At 60.9% G+C, this 15746-nt stretch overlaps 2 protein-coding genes across 7 annotated transcripts in view; one reads left to right on the forward strand and one right to left on the reverse strand.

The window, feature by feature from the left end:
- DIDO1 (death inducer-obliterator 1) overlaps positions 1–8186 on the reverse strand; it is a 43926-nt gene extending 35740 nt beyond the window's left edge. For 3 of the 5 annotated variants that reach the window (XM_055140644.1, XM_055140646.1, XM_055140642.1), the window contains exon 1: positions 1533–1708. The gene's annotated coding sequence lies outside the window, so the exon portion shown is untranslated. Of the gene's footprint in view, positions 1–1532; positions 1709–8031 lie in introns of those variants that run through there. The other 2 variants (XM_055140645.1, XM_055140643.1) reach the window with 1 other exon arrangement.
- A 161-nt stretch (positions 8187–8347) lies between these two features.
- Positions 8348–12697, forward strand: GID8 (GID complex subunit 8 homolog). Of its 2 annotated transcripts, none has more exons than XM_055138972.1 (5): positions 8348–8481; positions 9318–9447; positions 10649–10845; positions 11403–11600; positions 12003–12697. In XM_055138972.1, the coding sequence occupies exons 2-5, from the start codon at positions 9330–9332 to the stop codon at positions 12174–12176; spliced, it is 687 nt and encodes a 228-aa protein (XP_054994947.1). In that variant the 5' UTR covers positions 8348–8481; positions 9318–9329; the 3' UTR covers positions 12177–12697. The 2 variants fall into 2 exon arrangements, with proteins under 2 accessions (XP_054994947.1, XP_054994948.1); XM_055138973.1 differs by having other exon boundaries at positions 10652–10845.
- The last annotated feature ends 3049 nt before the right edge of the window (positions 12698–15746 follow it).

A 15746-nucleotide genomic window follows, 5' to 3' on the forward strand; every position in this document is an offset into this window, starting at 1 on the left:
AACGCATAAGTGCCTATTAACTATTTAGTTCATTTCAATGCCTCATTTACAGTTTTTGGGTGGTACCCGGCCATTCGTAGGGATTACTGGCTCGGAGGATGAGGAAGACCACACAACTGTGGGGTGTTAAGAACTGATGAACCGGGGCTGGAGTGATAGCACAGTGGGTAGAGAGGGCGTTTGCCTTGCATTAGGCCGACCGGGGTTCGAATCCCAGCATCCCATGTGGTCCCCCGAGCACCGCCAGGAGTAATTCCTGAGTGCATGAGCCAGGAGTGACCCCTGTGCACCAGGAGTGACCCCTGTGCATTGCCGGGTATGACCCAAAACAAACAAAAAAACGATGAACCCCAGGCCTCCAGCAAGTATGCACTCCAGCCTGTGGAGCCAAGCGCCCACCATGACGAACTCAAGTAGGGCCGTGTGTGGCACAGCGGGAGAGTAGACGCCCTGCGTGTGTTCCATCCAGGCAGAGGGCTGCCACTGTGCCAGCAGGAGGCAGTTCTCCCTTCCTTGACCTTACCGGTCAGTCCTATCCTCGCTCTGACCGAGAAACCTGCCTAGCACGCCCACCACGCCCTCCTCCAGGCTGGCGGCGGGTCTGAGGCCCAGGGCCCATTTCTGCTGCCTTTGCCCTATTCTTTCTCCCGTTTCAATTTCTCGTATTTCCAGTGGAAACACAGTAGCGGCTCTTGCACTGGGAACACCTGCGCCTCCGCAACGCAGAACCTCCGCATCTAAGTTTCGTGCCCCGTGACGTCTCTGCCCGACCAGCTACCTGAACCTGGCGCGGCAGGTGCCGGACTCCGGCGACCGGGGCTGCCCCGCCGGGCCGCGCGGCTCACGGCTCTCGGCCGCTGCGGGTTCGGCTGGACTCGGCCCCGGCCCCGGCGGGACAAGGCGGGACACGCTCCAACCGGGACGCGAAGAGGGGGCGACAGGAACAGGGAAACGGCGTCCGCCACAGCTTCACACCCGGGTCGGACACGCACACGAGACCCCCGCGTCCTGGCGAGACCCCCGTCCCCACGGCCACGCAGAGGGTCGGGCGCGACCGCCGGCGGCACGACCCCGGCCCGCGCCGCTGAGGGCGGGCCCAGCGCCACCGAGTCCCGCGCCGGGGTTCCCCGCGAACAAAGGACCGGCGATGAATCAGCACCTCCGCTCGGCGCGGCCACGGCGCGGCCCGGCCCCGGGCGCCCGCGCGACGGCGACGCGGGGCTCCCGCCACGGCCCGGCCCGCAGCTCGGCAGGCGCCCCGGCGGCGGGGCTCAGAGCAGCGGGGCGAGCCGGACCGGACCGGGCAGCGAGGGCGCCGCCTCCCGGCCTCCCCGCACACCGCCGGCCCGGCCCGCCCCGCCGCCCGCGACCACCCGGCCCGCCCGCCGCCGCCATCTTCTCTCCTCGGCGCGCGAGGCCGGCGCGGACGCCGCGGCCCGCCGGCCCGACTCAGGCCCCGGCCCCGCCCCCGCGCGGCCCGCCGGCCGTGGGAGCCCGCGGCGGCCGGCGCCTCCGCCCCGCAGGCCACTCACCCGGCCGCAGGCCTCGAGGGTCTCGCAGCCATTTCATCCGAGCGCTACAGCCGAGTGGGCGGACGGGCGGGGTCGACGCAGCCACAGAGACGCCGCGGGCTAGAGCTGCCGCGGCGTGCGCGCGCCCCGGGCCTAGGGAAAACACAAGCTACAGAGACGCAGCGGGCTAGAGCGGCCGTGGCGAGCGCGCGCTCCGGGCCCAAGGAAAACACCGGTCACCGAGACGCAGCCGGCTAGAGCGGTCGCGGCGTGCGCGCGTCCCGGGCCCAAGGCCCAGACCGGCTACCGAGACGCAGCGGGGCTAGAGCGGCCGCGCACAGGCCGAACCCCGGGCGGAAGCCAGGCCAGGCCCGACTCCACGGGAGTGTCCGCAGGGGTGGGGCCGGGACACGGTCACACGGCCTCGCACGTTCTGCACCCCCACCGCGGAAAGCGGCCCGGGGCGGAGTGGCCACTGGCGCTGAGCTCGGCTTTCCACCCGACCGCCTGGGAAGCGGTGACAAGGGCCCCTAGGTGCCGGTAGTGTCCCTTCGAAACCCCAGGGGGTACTTCCTGTTGCCCTCACGGACTCCCGCCCCGGGGCAGAGGTATTTCTGAACTGGGACGCGATACTGCACATGCTAATAGTTAAGTCTGGGGGTAGAGTGACAGTGCTTTTACGCCGTACTTGGCTGACCTGGTGCTGGAATACGGAATGCCTGAACACAAGTGTGTATATAAAGTGTAAGGAGAAATTTCAAAAGGGGGGACGAACCTCCGTTTGTCTCAAATTCTTTCCTAAAAAACTCCAGGGCGGGGGCTGGAGAGATAGCACAGCGGGTAGGGCGTTTGCCTTGCACGCGGCCGACCCGGGTTCAAATCCCAGCATCCCATATGGTCCCCTGAGAATGGCCAGGGGTAATTCCTGAGTGCAGAGCCAGGAGTAACCCCTGTGCATCGCCAGGTGTGACCCAAAAAGCAAAAAAAAAAAAAAAAAAACAACTCCAGGGCGTTTACCCCGCACTTGGCTGACCTGGGTTCAATCCTTGACACCCCATATCGTCCCTCAAGCACCATAAGGAGTGATCCCTGAGTGCAGAGCCAGGAGTAGTCTCCCGCCCCCCCCCCCCCCCATATGCAATCCAGAGGAACAAGCCCACTTTAAGGCAGGCTTAAAGGTGGTTGGGAGAACTGGAGACAAAGGGGGAGGGAAGGTGTAATGGTAGTGGGATTGGTGTTGGGATACGGAATGCCTGAACACAGCGTGTAAATATAAAGTGTAAGGAGAAATTTCAAAAGGGGGGATGCACCTCTATTTGTCTCAAATTCTTCCCTAAAAAACCCCGGCACAAAGGCCAGAGTCCGTGGAAATGACAAGGGGGACTGGGAGGGCGGGAGAGTGAGGCTTCAAGGCTGGCTCAGGGGAGTTGCGAAGCGCCTGGTGGAGTTGGGGAGACTCACAGGCCAGGAGCAACCCCATGGCCGGAGAGCCCCGGAGCAGAGGCGTCTCCATGCTCAGGTCTTCTCTGTGTCCAGAGGAGGCAGGGCCCTCACCCCAGGTCCCAGCCCACTGGAGAAACCCGATGGACCCGGGAAAGGATCAGGCATCAAGCATTCGGGATCTCTTCACTCCCTGCACCTGCCTGCTAGCACAGACAGACGGGAGGGAGGGAGCTAGCCAGATCCTTCGGCACTTTGGAGGAGGCTGCAAGACTTCTCCAAACCTGACCCTCAACAGGCCGAGGCTGTCAGCAGCCCACGGTGAAGTGGGCACCATTTGGCACAACTCAGGTGGAGGGCGAGGGGGGCTGCCTGCCCCTGACACAGGCTGCCAAGCTGAAAGCACTGTGGAAAGAGGTAGAGGACCAAGTGGACCGCCTGGGAATGCAAATATCCTGAGACTGCTAACAAAGTTCAATCACTTTCCTGAAAAATTTATGAATCGAATCACTTTTGCACCTTGTAAGGTCACTGGCTGGCTGAGCAGGGACAAGACAAACTACCCATAGTGGCTGAGCTAAGAGCACTGGTCTGTGGCCACTGCTGCCACCAGGCAGAGCACAGGTCTCACACAACAGACCACTCAGCACCAGCAGACCTGCACCCAAGCAGCAGTAAGATGGACACAGCCAGTGAAGTGAGCTGGCCCGAGCCCCAGAGGGCACATTCGGGGAACTGCAGGGGGAGTGGACTAGAGTTCTCCCCGTCTGACCTCTGAGGCCTGGAGCTGGCCCGCCGTGGACTGTGCCTGCGAAGTAAAGGAGAACCATACCCATGCAGGGTCTTCAGGCTAAGTGGCCAACACTGCGAAACGAAGGGAATAGGGGAGAGAGTAGTCAGCCTTGCACCTAGGTGTCACCTGACACCAGACAGGGCCCTCTCGGGGAAGGAATGTGAGGTGCTGCTTTAGCCGAGAGCAGAGCCTGTCATTTCTGTAAACCAGAATGAATGCCTCCATCCAAAATGTCCAAGATAGCCCTTTAGAACAGGGACACGGACTGTTCAGGCCCCCCTGAAGTATATATATATAGAAGGCCCACAAAACCCTGCGGTCTGACCCTCGGCACATGGTGGGCCTGACACAAATGCTCGTTGCCTGCCCACAGGTCCTCCACATTGCAGGGCCCAGAATGGCACCATAAATATCCACAGGGCCTGAGCAGAACAAAGACTTCCCCACCTCGTGACAAATGTTCTGTTATGCTAAGTCCAAGTTACCCTGAATTCAGCAAAAAGGCACTACCAAGAGGCCAGAATGGAGTGGTGAGGGTGCTTGCCTTGCATGTAGCCAACTCAGACTCAATCGCCGGCATCCCATATGGTCCCCATAGCACCATAAGGAGTCATTCCTGAGAGCAGAGCCAGGAGTAAGCCCTGAGCATCACTGACTGTGGCCCAAAATCTTAACCAAAAAAAAAAAAAAAAAAAAAAAAACCTGAAAAAAAAAATCCTACAGTTCAATCTCTAGCACCGCAGATGGTTCCCTGAGCACTGCCAGGAGGAAGAAGTCCTGAGAACAGCTGTGTGTGGTACACTGTAGCACTGTCCTCCCATTGTTCATGGATTTGCTGGGCACCAGTAACATCTCCATTGTGAGACTTATTCCTGTTTTTGGCATATCAAATACACCACGGGTAGCTTGCCAGGCTCTGCCATTCAGGCGGGATACTCTCGGTAGCTTGCTAAGCTGTCCCAGACGGACGAGGAATCGAACCCGGGTCAGCCACATGCAAGGCAAACGCCCTACCCGCTGTGCTATTGCTCCAATCCGTGTGTGGTACAAAAACAAAAACAAAAATTATGACCATAGCAGTATTTTAATAAGTATGAGCCATCCCAGAGCACCATGTCCACTGGTGGTTCCCTCTAGGAACAGGACAGCAAACTTACCCAGTGAAAAGGTGAGAGGCAGGCTTGTAGAAAGAAGCTATGTGCAACAGACCATGCATCCCGACGGGCCACTCAGTCGACCAAGGTCCAGCAAGGGAAAAGGGAGGACAGACCTCAAGACCATCCTCAAGAGATGCTAGGCCTGCCGGTGAGCCGGAAGAGCCCAAGTTCCAGCCCCTCCGAAGGGGTCTGAGCAGCGAGCAGCCTTACAGGTCTGTCTAGAAAGGACCACTAGGTGAAGCCAGCTCTGCAGGGTCACAAAAACCTAACAAGAACGTGAGGAATTGAGGGGCTGGAGCGATAGCACAGCGGGGAAGGCGTTTGCCTTGCACGCGGCTGACCTGGGTTCGAATCCCAGCATCCCATATGGTCCCTGAGCACCGCCAGGGTTGATTCCTGAGTGAAGAGCCAGGAGTACAGATGTAACCCCCACGAATTGTCAGGTGTGACCCAAAAGAAAAAAAAAAAAAAAAACGTGAGGAGTTGAAAAGCTCCACGCCCAATGAGAAGAAGGCGCTTCAGGACAAGAGAATGAGGGGGAAAAACCCTAGTTAAAGATCCAATCAGCAAAGTGTTTTATTCAAAGATCCCCATTCCTTCTGCCTGGTTTGGCTTACAGTCACAGTTTAAAAAAACCCAGCATGAATATTAAAAGAGAACATACTTGACGGACACATCAATCAGAATCTAAAGGCTGAATGATTAGGGATCTCTCAGAGAAACCCAAAAAGCTTTATTCTGAATTTCCACAAGTTAACACCCATAAATTACAGATTTAATTCCAGAAAACTTTTGAGTTACAAAACCAAGTGCTTTTAAAATTCAGAAATTGGGAGGGCCAGAGCAACAGTACAGCAGGTAGGGTGTTTGCCTTGCATGCAGTTGACTAGGGTTCAATCCTCAGCATCCCATATGGTCCCCCAAACACCGCCAATTGATTCCTGAGCAAAGAGCCAGGAGTAACCATTGAGTATCCCCTGAGCATTTCCAGGTGTGCCCCTATCCCCCCAAAATTTAGAAGCTGGGCCTGAAGACCAGTAATAGTACAGAAGGTAGGACTTTTGCATGCAGCTGACCCAGGTTCACTCCCTGAGGACAGAGTTCCCTGACCCCCACCAGGAGTGATCTCTGAGCACAAAGCCAGGAATAGGCCTGAGCACAGCCAGCTGCAGTCCAGAAACAAAAAGAAGTATTGTGAGAAATAATATAGCAAGGAAACACTTGCCTTGCATGCAGCCAAACTGGGTGCAATCCCTGATGCCTCACAGGGTCCCCTGAGCCTGCCAGGAAGTATTCCTGAGCAAAGAACCCCGAATAAGCCCTAAGCACAGCTGAGTGTGGCCAAAAACCAACATTAAGAAATGTTATTCAGGGGCTGGAGCAATAGCACAGCGGGTAGAGCGTTTGCCTTGCACGCGGCCGACCCGGGTTCGATTCCCAATATCCCACACGGTCCCCTGGGCACCGCCAGGGGTAATTCCTGAGTGCAGAGCCAGGAGTGACCCTTGTGTATTGCCAGGTGTGACCCAAAAAGTAAAAAAAAAAAAAAAAAAAAAGTTATTTCAAAAGCTCAGAAAATAAAATCTCGCAAATCTCTACAGTTGTAGGTCGGAGGCCAGGGGATGGAGCGAAGGTACAGCGGGTAAGGTGCTTGCCTTGCACATGGCCAACCCGGGCTCTATCCTTGGCATACCACATAATCCATATGTTCCCCAAGCCCACCAGGAGTGATTCCTGAGTGCATAGCCAGGAACAGGACTGGAGCACAGCGGTTAGGGCATTTGCCTTGCACGCGGCAGATCCAGGTTCGATTCCTCCGTCCCTCTCGGAGAGCCTGGCAAGCTCCCCATGGCTATTCAATATGCCAAAAACAGTAACAACAAGTCTCACAATGGAGACGTCACTGGTGCCCGCTCTAGCAAACCGATGAACAACAGGATGACAGTGATACAGCAATAGCCAGGAATAACCTGAGTGCCTCCAGAGTGACCCCCAAATCAAAACAAAACCCTACTATATAGTGCAAGCTTTGCATGCATGATTCTGGGTTCACCCAGCAAAAGGGGGAAAGTTATAAATGTGTGTGTGTGTGTGGGGAAACAATCGGAAAAAGCTTTCCTTTCCAGGACAGACTGCACAGGGGTTCAAGAGCTCGCCCTGCACAGAGCTGTCCCCAGTTCGATCCCTGGCTCTGCACAGGGTTCCCCATCACTGCCAGGGCTGCAAGAAGAAACTCTGAGCAACAACTAGGTTGTTGCTGGATGAGGCCCCAAACCCAAAAGTAGTAGAAAATCTTTGCTTTGCAAGGAGCCAGTGTCTGTACCCCAACACGGGGTCTCATCACAGAGGCTGGAGAGTAGCGCGGGAAAGGCGGTCGCCTTGCACACAGCCGACTAGGCTCCGATCCCTGGCACTACAAAGGGTCTTCTGAACCTGGCCAGGAGTGCAGCGCCGGGAGTAGCCCAAAGCACTGCCGGTGTGGCCCCCAAACAAACGAAAGGGGTGATCTCGGTGGCCAGAGAAACAGTCCCAAGGTCGACTGCACAAATCCCCTGCACATCGGACCCTGAGAGCCGGACCCCCGAGGAAAAGGCGCATGCTGCAAGGCGCGAGGTCCCCTTCGAGCCCACCGGCCAGCCCACCAGGCTCTGCCCCAGCACCAGCGGGGCGGGCAGCGGCCACCGTGAGAGGAGGGGGCCCGGCACCCTTCGAGGCGTCCCCGGAGCCTGGTGCTCCGCGGCCGGCCCTGCCGCCCCGCCCGTGCGGGTCCCGCCAGACCGTCCGCCTGCACAGACCTCCGGCCGGAAGGACAAAGCCCGGGCGAGGGGAAGGGGCGACCGTCTCCAACAGCCCCCAGACACGACGGCGGGGGCCTGGCCCGGACCGCCAGCGGACGAGGCAGGAAGGTCCTTCCCCGCGGCGGGGGGCGCTAGCGCGGGGCCGCAGGGACGACACAGGCCGGGGCGCCCGCTCGCTGCCCGCCGGGCGCGGCGCGACGCCGGACCGGTCACGACGACGCCAGGACGCTGCCCCGCGGCACTCGCAGCCCCCCGCGCGCCCCAGGCCGAGCACGTGCACGGCCGCCCCCCGCCCGCCCGCCCGGCCCCGCCCCGCGCCGCCGGGGCCTTACGCAGACGACGGGAAGGACGCCGTGCCCTTCGCCTCCGAGTCCCGCCGCGGCCGCCGCGCGGAGCTGCCCGGCGCCGCCTCGACGGCGGCCGTCTGGCCCGGGGCCGAGCGGCGCCGTTTGACTCTCGCGCCAACCCGTAGCGCGAGGCGCCGCCGGCTGCCGTGCGCCGGAGCGGAAGCGGAGCGCGGCGGCGCTTCCGGGGGGCGGGCCCCGGCACGCGCGGCTCCGGATTGGCCGGGGCTCGCGGGCTCGCCGTCTCGCGAGAGCCGGCTGAGGGGCGGCCGCCGCTCCGCCCGCCGCCCGCGCCCGCCCCGCCCCCGCCTCCGCCGCGGCCCCCGCTCGGCCGCGTCTCCCCGCGCCGCCGCCGCCGCCGCCCCTGCCCACCCGCCCGCCCGGCCGGCCCCGGAGCGGCCGCGGACTCCGCGCAGCGCGGGACGCGGGGCCCGCACGGTAAGATGGCCGCGGGCCGGGCGGGCGGGGGGCGGGCCGGCCGCGGCGGCGCGGGGGCGGGGGGCGCCGGCCGCGGCGGCGGTTGGCGGGGCCGAGGGCGGGGTCGCACCCGCGTCCGCGCCACGTGCTGCCGGGGGCGCCGCCGCCAGAGCGCCGGGGCCGGCGGGACCGCGCGCGCCGGCCGGCCCTTGCCGGCGCGGGGACGCCGCCGCGGGCTGAGGGTGGGCGCGCGCCTCGGGGCTGCCCCGAGCCCCCGGACGCCCGCCCGCGGCCGTCGCCGCGCCGCCCCTCGCGGCCTGCCCCGCGCCGGCCCGGGATGCGGGCGCGGGGCCGCGGCCTTGCGTCATCGCGGCGCCCGGCTTCCCGGACTCGCCCTCACGTGGACGCTGGGCGTGTGGCGTGGGGACCGGCTTGGCCGGCGCGGGGTCCGGGGCGCGGGCAGCCCCGAGTCTGTGCCGGTGCTCGCTTCTTGCTTTTCCCTTTCCCCGCTGCCTGGCGCGCCGATGCCGGCCCAGCGCCCCTTGCCGGGGTCCGACGGCGCTCTCCTTCTGTCCGCCTCGGGGGCGTGAGCTCGCCCTCCGCCCGCCGGGCGCTTCAGCCTTGCCGGGGGTTCGGGGCGACTCCAGACCGCACCGCCTCCTCCTGGGCCTCTTGGCTCCAGGGCCCTTAGCTCTGGCGCCCTTAGTCTGCCGGCCCCCCGAGCCCCTCCTGTGTGTTTGAACCCTCGTCTGGATCTCCAGCCCGTCGCTGCCCGCAGAGATACCTTAGTTGGTTTGTAAGGTAACGCAAGTACCCTGTAGGTCTCTGCAAACTCTCAGATCAGCTCTCTTCTGTAGAAACAGACCAGAATGAGTTATACAGAAAAACCCGATGAAATCACAAAAGATGAGTGGATGGAAAAACTCAATAACTTACACGTCCAGCGAGCAGACATGAACCGTCTCATCATGAACTACCTGGTGACAGGTAACGGCTGTCCGTCCGGAGTAGGAGTCTCCCTGTGGTCAGCTCAGCGCTTTCCCTTTGAGACCCCATGGGAAAGTGTGTCCAGGCATTGGCCAGTGCCGGTTACAGACAGTCTCCTCTAGGGGCCAGAGAGGTGGTCCAGGGGTTAAGGTACTACCTGGGTGCTCCCAACTTGAGCACTGCCAGGTGTGGTCCATAGGCAAAACCAGAAAGGGGGCTAGCATGAGGACTTGCTTTGCATGTTGCTGACCTGGTTCAGTTCTTGGCTCCATGTGTGGGTCCCTGAGCCCACAAGATCCCTGCACGCAGAGATAGGGAGGGAGTAAACCCTGAGCAGCACCAGCTGTGGCCCAAAACACATTACTAGGTTGTTTTTTGGCTTTTTTTTTTTTTTTTTTTTTTTTTTTTTGGTGGGAGGGTATTGGTTAAAGGAGGGCAGGGGCCCTTCTGGGGTCTGGAGCAGGAGAGAGCTCATGGGCTGAGCACTTGCGTTGCATGTGGGAAGCCCAGATTCCGTCTCTGGTGATCTCCATGCACAGGGCTGGGAGGAGCTTCTGGGTACCACTGGATGTGACCTAGAGGGAGGGAAGAAGCCCGTTGGGAAGACGAGGCCTGAGGTGCGTGTCGCCTTACCCACGGGGTGAACCATCAACCATGCTTGACCCGGGGCCAACACGGCCGTACCCACCTCCCTGGCCCTGGATCGAGGCAGTTAAAGTTCTAAAGTGTGTTACAGCCCAAGCCATTGCTCTTTGGGCTAGTCTGGTGAGTTTGATAGAGCTCCCAGAAGCCTTGCCCAGTTGAGAAGCGGGGAGGAAGGAGGACAGAAACAGGAGATGAGAGCAGTCTGCTGAGGCATGGGTCGCCCTCTCCGCCTGTGGAAGTTCCTGCCCAAAGGAGCCTCCCCGAAGCTTCTGCCCCAGGGGAGAAGTACCTTGGCTTTGATGTCAACAGTCGGTGGGTGCCTAGCTGCTCTCCTGATCTGCTGTCCGTCCTCTAGCACGCCCTGGCCACTCAGATGGGGGAGCCGAGCCTTTCCTGTACTTGAGGGCTGTCCCTAGTGAGTCACTGGTACCAGCACCCAAACCTAGGAAAGCGTCATTCGTGTGGAAGTTACTCAGCCAGGGTGAAGAGTTGCTAGAAAAGACTCGATGTCTGGCCGACTTTTCACGCAACAAAGCTGGGCCTCGTTTGTTTTCAGAAGGCTTCAAAGAAGCAGCAGAGAAGTTCCGCATGGAATCTGGAATCGAGCCCAGTGTGGATCTGGAGACGCTGGATGAGCGCATCAAGATTCGGGAGATGATCCTCAAAGGCCACATTCAGGAGGCCATCGCCTTGGTCAACAGTCTCCACCCCGAGCTCCTGGACACAAACCGCTACCTGTATTTCCACCTGCAGGTAAGCTGGGAGGCCCAGCTTAGACGGCGCCTTTGTGACAGCCGCAGTGACAAGGCTGAATTGTGCGGGAAAAATGATGCTGGAGTCAGCTGTTATGTGTCTCAGAAATGGTTCATTTATTTGGGGAAGTGGTTCGGGGTGGGGGTGGGCCACACCCGGTGATGCTCAGGGTTTATTCCTGACTCTGTGCTCAGGGATCACACTTGGTGGGGCTCAGGGGGGCCCCAGGGAGTGCTGGGAGTCGGGTAAACCCAAGTTAGCTGCATGCATGGAAAGCCCCTTCTCCTCCAGCCCCTCCAAAACAGTTGTTTTTGGGGGAATGGGGTGGGTGCCACACGTGGCTCTGTGCTTAGGGGTCACTCCTGACGGTGCTTTGGGGATTGCAAATACAGGATCTCCAAGATGCTCGAAGTCAGCAGGTCCCCAGGACTGGGTGGGGAGGGGGAAGCGGTGTGGGGCCTGCTGGGAGGAGGGTTCTGAGCTCGGCTCTCGAATGACGAGCATCGCCGGGGCTGTGGGGTCTCGGAGTCCGAGCCCGGCTGCCTTCGCACATCCAGCAGCAGCACCTGATCGAGCTGATCCGCCAGCGGGAGACAGAGGCGGCGCTGGAGTTTGCCCAGACCCAGCTGGCGGAGCAGGGCGAGGAGAGCAGGGAGTGCCTGACGGAGATGGAGCGCACGCTGGCACTGCTGGCCTTCGACAACCCCGAGGAGTCGCCCTTTGGGGACCTCCTGAACATGATGCAGCGGCAGAAGGTGAGCGCCTCCAGGGCACTCCCACCTGCCCGGACTGGCCCGGACTTCCCCCTGCCCGGGGCCAGGGCTCTCCCACTGGCCTTGACCTTCTGCTGCAGGCTCTTCCCGTCCTTCCTGTTTTAGCCCCGTGGCCGCTCCCCACAGGGTCTCCGCACCCAGTGGCCTCTCCCAGCCGGCTGTCCCCTCTCCCTGAGGCTCCCCTGCCAGTGAGGACGGGACCAGCGCCCTGCTGGCCCCTGCGAGCCTGGCTCCTGGCTTTTCCCAAGGCCACCAGGCCGGAGGCCGTGTGACTGAGCCCCTGTGCCGGGCAGGAAGGGGTGTGGGCCCGGGCTTCCAAAGGGAGGGAGCGTCGGGTGAGGTGGCCAGCCCACCCGTGGGCCGCTCACTGTGCCTGTGCTCCAGGTGTGGAGCGAGGTGAACCAGGCCGTGCTGGATTACGAGAACCGGGAGTCGACGCCCAAGCTGGCCAAGCTGCTGAAACTGCTCCTCTGGGCTCAGAATGAGCTGGACCAGAAGAAGGTGAAGTACCCCAGAATGACAGACCTCAGCAGGGGGGTGATCGAGGAGCCCAAGTAGCCGTGCGCAGGAGCCGGGCGCAGAGCTGCTCCCTCCCTTCCTTCTCTCTCGGCCCGGATCCTGTTTGAAGGGAGCCACCACCCCGATGAGCGCTGGGAAGCCAGAGCCGGAAGTTTGCCGGAGACTGCCTGGCCGCTCCATGCCTGGGTTGAGAGCCATGGCGCCCAGGGTGCCCACTCGGACCCGAGCACTGATCCTGACCTTGCTTTCTGCGCATGGGCAGACAGCACCTCCTCCTTGCATCTCCTCGGCTGGGTTTGCTCTTTGTTTCCTGAGAAAGACTGTACGTGTTGGATCTGCTGTGAGGACTCCGTGTGTGGCGCTGCGTTTGACCGTCCCCCTGGGTCTGGGCTGAGTGGCTTGGGAAATGAGTGTGAGACAAGTGGGCTGTGTGGGATTTTTCATTTTTAAATAGATATTTTGGTGCTGTATGTGGTGAGAGACTTTCCTATTGGATCACGGAACCATCTCAGCAGTTTTGTTGAAAATAAAGGTTTCTCTTAAAAAATTAAATAAATAAAGGTTTCTCTTCGATTTAAAGAATGACCAAAATGGTCTCAAGAAGTTGTGACCCCCTTGAACACATTGTTTTGGGGATCCCCTGTCATTTGGCAGTGACATCTCCAGCCCCCAAGCTGGACGCAGGTGGGTATGGGGGAATGACACCCCTGCCCACCTGTGCCCCTGGCAGGGCAGCTCGGGAGCTGCAAGTGTGTTTGGACCCCCTCGGTGCAGTCCTGTGGGTGCCTGGAGTGTGCACTGGGAGGCCCTACGGGTCCACTGACCGTGGGGCCTGGTCAGGATGGCTGGCCCGTTCTGTCCTCAGCCTCCCAGTTGCTCAGGTCTGCAGATGGTCACGGAAGGGTTGGGCAGGACACGTGGCACCGTGATGCTTTTGTGGAAGTCAGTTTTGACAGGCTTGGCCTGGTGCCTCGCCCCAGGAGCTGTGGTCAGGCGGGTCGCCCAGCCCTGCTGTTGCCATCAGATACTCCGTGTGGTTGCCACTCCCTGCACGGTGGCACTGGTGTGGCTCTGAAGCCCGGAAGAATGAAGGTGCCAAGGGAAAGGGGATGGGAGCGGTTTGCTCCCCAGCTGGCAGGTCAGAGCAGGGTCTGAACCAAGATCACGAGCAGAGGTCCCGTGAGTGAGCCTCTCCCTGGCCATCCGCTCTATGCTAGAACTGACCCCACACTCCCCAGCCAAAGGGGACTGGGCAGGGCACCTGGCGCCGTCCCTTCAGTACTGAGGACCAGGTGCCCCTGTGCAGGCACAGGGCCAGGGGCACATCACTACTTGCGGAGCAGCGGGGTGCTTGGGGTCTCCTCAGCCTGCCTGGATGTGGCTCGAGGGTCTGCCCTGTCAGCCCTTGGAGACCAGCAGAGTCCAGGCTTGGCCACTGAGTGACACACACAGCTGCTCAGTTCTTAATCTCTGGAAAGTGCCCTCGATCACCAAATTTGAGAATCTCCTGGTGTCTGATCTGGTGTGAGAAGGGCCAGGCAGACCTGTGGGTGGATCAGAAGCTTCCTGAGTACAGGTGCTGGGACCGTGAGCACAGAGCTGTCAGTTTCCAGGAGACGTGTGTCTGTGAGGAGGTGAGGTAGCCCCCGGCACAGCACTGAACCCCACACAGATTTCCTGAGTATGTGTGTCCCCCCACACTGACTGCCATGGTCCCCTTGCCCCATCCTGCTTCACGCACTGTGGCGGAGGGGTGGGGGCTGGGGAGTGGGGCTGCCAGCCTGCCTGTGCGTGCCCAGACTGGTGGATGTCAGCCCGCCTGCGGGGCTTCGAGGGGCTGTCAGGTGCCCACCTGCCTGGGTCCGGCTGCTTGGTGCCCAGAGGGAAGACGCACTTCAGGTCCCGGCCATTCCCCGTGGCCACCCCACACGGTAGCGGCACTGGCTGCGGTGAGGGTGGCACTCACGTCTCTGCTTGCCCATAGACTGGTGGAACTGGCCTGCCCTGTCCCCTAGGTGCCCACGTTTATTTAGGGCCTGAGCAGAAACGAGGTGCAGCATGGGATGTGCTCTGCCACTGAGCTAGAGTCTGTTTAGTTGGGGCTTGGGGGCCCCAGCCGGCGGTGTCAGGGGTCACACTGGCAGTGCTTAGAGGACCCTAGGGGATGCTGAGGATTGAGCCAGGTCCACCATGTGCAAGGAAAGCGCCCTCCCCACTGCGCTGTCATGCCAGCCCCTGAGCTCAAATCTGAAAGTACCAAGTACTGCGCTTCTGGAACCCCTGTGCTGTCCGTACCCAGTTACCCTCCTGTCGTCTCCCTGCCCCACTACCCTGCTTCCCCGTGGTCCAGGACTGATTTCCCTGGAAGGTGAGTGTGTGTCCGCCAGGTGATGAGCACAGAGGACACACATGTGCGTATTCTCACAGGCAGGGGCAGGGCGCATGGGGGCACAGGCACGAAGGGTGGCGGCACTGACACCCAAAGGTGTGGCCCCTCCTGGCAGCCCCCTTCTCAGAGAAATGCTGAGTGAACTCTGCACCCCCCCATCATCTCCCCTGACCTCTGAGCGTTTGCTAGGAGCAGCTAACTGAAGCCCTCGGGCGGGGCTCCCTGGCTGCGGCCAGTGCCACATTCCCGCCCTCCCGTAAGGATTATCGCTGCCCCCAGAACCCAGGGGCCAGAAGATAACGAGCAGGGCACTGGGCTCGCACAAGACACAGCCCAGTTCCATCCAGCACTCACAGGATCCCCCAAGGACCACCAGGAGTCGGCCCTGAGCTCTGGCAGGTGTGGCCTCCAGACCAAAAAAGAAAACAGTCTGGGGAATGACCAGGCCCTCTCCCAGCTGCCCTCCACTGTCCGCACAGTCCTCCTGGGCCTTCAGCCGCTGAATGTGGTCACTCACAGCCTGCACTGTGCAGTCCCTACAGCCACCAAGGCTGTGCTTTGGTCCTGCGCCTACTCACTGGGGATCCCCACATCTCCCTGACCCCTCTTCCCAGTGTCCCTGCGGGGGGCAGGACCCACCCTAGCCTGGGCCAAGAAATGACCAGAAAGTGGACACTAGGCCAGAGAGGTGTCCCTGTCCTCCCCAGGCAGGAGCCCTTTGCATAGTGGCAGAGCCTCTTGGTCCAGGAGAGGGTCCCCCAAACTGCTGTCCTCGGACAGCTCTGCTGGGGGCGCAGATGGCACCTCCACCTCTGCTGAGCCATCCTGCTGCTGCTGCCAACGTGCCTGCCCCGCTGTGTCCGTGCCAGTATGCCCCTCTGTGCCGCCTCCCTGAGCTGGACCAGGAGCTCAGGCACGGGCTTGGCTGCTGCTTCTAAGGGCTCTACCTCATGCGGGTGGTTGCATGTGTGTGCACAGGTGTGTTTGCGTGTGTGCACAGGTGTCTGTGTGTGTGCACAGACTGCCTGCATGTGTGTGCACAGGTGTGTTTGCATGTGTGCACAGGTATGACTGTGTACACAGAAGTGTTTGCATGTATGCACAGGTATGTGCGTGTATGTGCACAGGTATGTGTGCACAGGTGTGTGTACAGATATGTCTGCGTGTGTGCGCAGCTGTGCGTGTGTGCACGGCTGTGTGCGTGTGTGCACAGGTGTGTC

This window comes from Sorex araneus, chromosome 5 (genome assembly GCF_027595985.1).
Source record: "Sorex araneus isolate mSorAra2 chromosome 5, mSorAra2.pri, whole genome shotgun sequence".
Lineage (NCBI taxonomy): Eukaryota > Metazoa > Chordata > Mammalia > Eulipotyphla > Soricidae > Sorex > Sorex araneus.

What these genes read in the sequence shown, in the direction of transcription:
- GID8 (XM_055138972.1), top strand. Translation starts at nt 9,330, where the DNA reads ATGAGTTATACAGAAAAACCCGATGAAATCACAAAAGATGAGTGGATG. An exon ending in ACCTGTATTTCCACCTGCAG is followed by an intron (nt 10,846 to 11,402) that starts GTAAGCTGGGAG and finishes TCGCACATCCAG; the next exon opens with CAGCAGCACCTGATCGAGCT. An exon ending in ACATGATGCAGCGGCAGAAG is followed by an intron (nt 11,601 to 12,002) that starts GTGAGCGCCTCC and finishes CCTGTGCTCCAG; the next exon opens with GTGTGGAGCGAGGTGAACCA.